This window comes from Penaeus chinensis, chromosome 40 (genome assembly GCF_019202785.1).
Source record: "Penaeus chinensis breed Huanghai No. 1 chromosome 40, ASM1920278v2, whole genome shotgun sequence".
NCBI classification, from domain to species: domain Eukaryota; kingdom Metazoa; phylum Arthropoda; class Malacostraca; order Decapoda; family Penaeidae; genus Penaeus; species Penaeus chinensis.
Window position 1 is genome coordinate 22,792,339 of NC_061858.1, and position 2,500 is coordinate 22,794,838.

At 36.3% G+C, this 2,500-nt stretch overlaps 1 protein-coding gene across 4 annotated transcripts in view; it reads right to left on the reverse strand.

The window, feature by feature from the left end:
* The window catches only part of LOC125047209 (cytochrome c oxidase subunit 6B2-like), a 7,729-nt gene that overhangs the window by 3,506 nt on the left and 1,723 nt on the right, over positions 1–2,500 (reverse strand). Inside the window, exon 1 of one of the 4 annotated variants that reach the window (XM_047645362.1) lies at positions 787–810. The exons of the other annotated variants lie outside the window; for them this stretch is intronic. Coding sequence (XP_047501318.1) covers positions 787–793 — 7 coding nt within the window. The 5' untranslated portion in view covers positions 794–810. Of the gene's footprint in view, positions 1–786; positions 811–2,500 lie in introns of those variants that run through there. 4 annotated transcript variants of the gene reach the window in all.

The window sequence follows — 2,500 nt, forward strand, 5'->3', positions numbered from 1 at the left end:
ATCACACACACACACACACACACATATATATATATATATAATCACACACACACACACACACACACATATATATATATATAATCACATAATCACAAATATATATAATCACATAAATATATATAATCACATAAATATATATAATCACATAAATATATATAATCATATAAATATATATATATATATATATATATATATATATATATATATATATGACTAGTAGAAGTAGTCTTAAATACAAAGGTAGAATACTCGAGGTTTCATATATTCAAAATCTGGTTTCATATTTTTTAAATCTACAAAATTCAGTAACTAAAGATGGCCTTGAAGAGGAATTGTAGGGTTTTTTTTTTTTTTTTTTTTTTTCTGCACAAAATTTGACAAACAAATAGCACCATTAGTAAACAGGGTTTCAGATACATACTTAATGTTTCCCAGTATCTGTGAGTGTTAGAATACATTTAAGATGGATTATAGTTGTGATGTATTCTAGACTGTGACAAGGACACTGGATTCCCCAATTTTTTAAGATACTTCAAGTTGTTCCATGGTGAAAGCTATGCCTCAAAGTTTTAATTCAATTTTCTTTATTTCTGTGCATTTGGCAAGTTATCTGGCTTGAGCCTGTTTACACCAAAGGTTGCATCTGACCTTATTAAAGTTTTACCTCCTTTCAAAGTCCTCCCAAAATCAGAAACCAGAGGTGGAACAAATAGCAACTGGACTGCTTGTCATTTAGAAAGTTGTAACTAAACTGCTTATGCTTGGGATATATGATTTATCATTTACCTTCCATTTCTCACTGAATGGGTGCCGGACGACCTGTCAAATCTCCCGGTGAACACGCTCATGTGCACAAGGTTATTGTACAGAATAGCATAAATAATTACCAAAAGACGTAAAAGAAGTATAATAAAACTAGAAGAATGCATTACATACATGAATTTCAGGGAAACTGACGCTAGTAATGACAAAAGTCTTCTCACAAGCGCGTAGCAATACATGACTACTTGATGGATCACATTAATGAGTTACGCGTCACATTTGTTTTGGTTTTCGCGAGGTAAACATGGAAGGGGACTTAGAAAATGAAGGGTCAATTAGGCGCATTTAATACTACGGGGGTCCAGGGGGCAGAGCCCCCTGGCTAGGGAATATATAGATCGTAGTATATAAATCCCACAGGGTTAGGTTAGGTTGGTTTATTGGTTAGGACGCATTGTACGATTACGACAGGGGATCTGGATCATGTGAAATCCCGTAGATTTTTTGCTTTGGTTCCAGTAGAGTTTTTTGAAAATTGGCGCGTCGGTCCGTTGACTTTCAAAGGTGGCAGCAATGTCCGTAGAGTTTCATTTGCCGATTTAAGCGTTTTTTGTGCTTGTTTTGCACATTTCTGTTCTCTATTTTGCTTATTTAAGCCTGTTTTACCCCGTAATTTCCCTGATCTACTTCATGTCCTCCCCTGCTATCGGGACTTATCAAATCACATCAAGATTGTCGGCTGGAGAATCCGACAGAGATTATCATCAGATTCGTTCTCATCAGACGAGGACAAATCTGATGATATAAATATTGTAAGGGAAGACCCGATTGTCATATTCGGAAAATTAACCCAATCTTCTGTCTTCTCTGTCCTGTATCTCCCTTATTTTAGATTTGCGCACCTTTTGCCATAGATGAAAAGTGTCTTAGTTTTCGTCAAGGTATCCACTCTACACACTTATTTTACTGTACTCTTGGTTGACATACGCGGAAAGTTTTCCAACAATTCTTTATTTCAAAATTTGTATACATGTTTAAATGGGGCTTTAGCAGCATCTATAATTTAAAAATCATTGAGTTCTGTTTATATGTTATGCAACTGGCTGAAAGAGCCTGAAAAATTATGTACTGTGCTCACTGTTTGATGGAATTGCTTTACTATAGCTGTGTTCACTACCATTAGAACAAGTCGATTTGCAACTAACTTTGTTTAGGCAAGTTACCATATCTTTGCGTGCCCCACTTTACCATTCCTTGTAAACGCAATGGTAACTGCATTATGATCGTAGTTTTGTGAATCTGGCCCTTGGTGATTTACTATTTTAGAGGGGTGTGGTCACTTCATAAACAATTACTCAAAATACTGTTCCAAATATGACTGTAAAGACCATTATTACATTAAATATCAAATGTGATTCTGGCGCTTGTTTACAAAATGACAGCCAAAAAACTTTGGGGGAACTCCTGGGAATCCTGATACATCACTCTATGGACCAAAAACCTTCCTACACGTGAGGTTGATCTTTACAGTGTGGAGACCCTAAGATAAGGCAAATTGAAGACTTCAAAAAGCTGCAGCCATTGATACAAGAAATCATTTACAGACATAGAAGAGAGCCCACTCAGTGCTCCCAAGTTTCAGCTCTGTCTTGCCTTGCTTACCGTGGTGGGTTTGGGACAGAGCCAACAACCCTTCCCAGTTAGTTATCGAGAGCAATACAGAGAGGTAGAAGGGAAA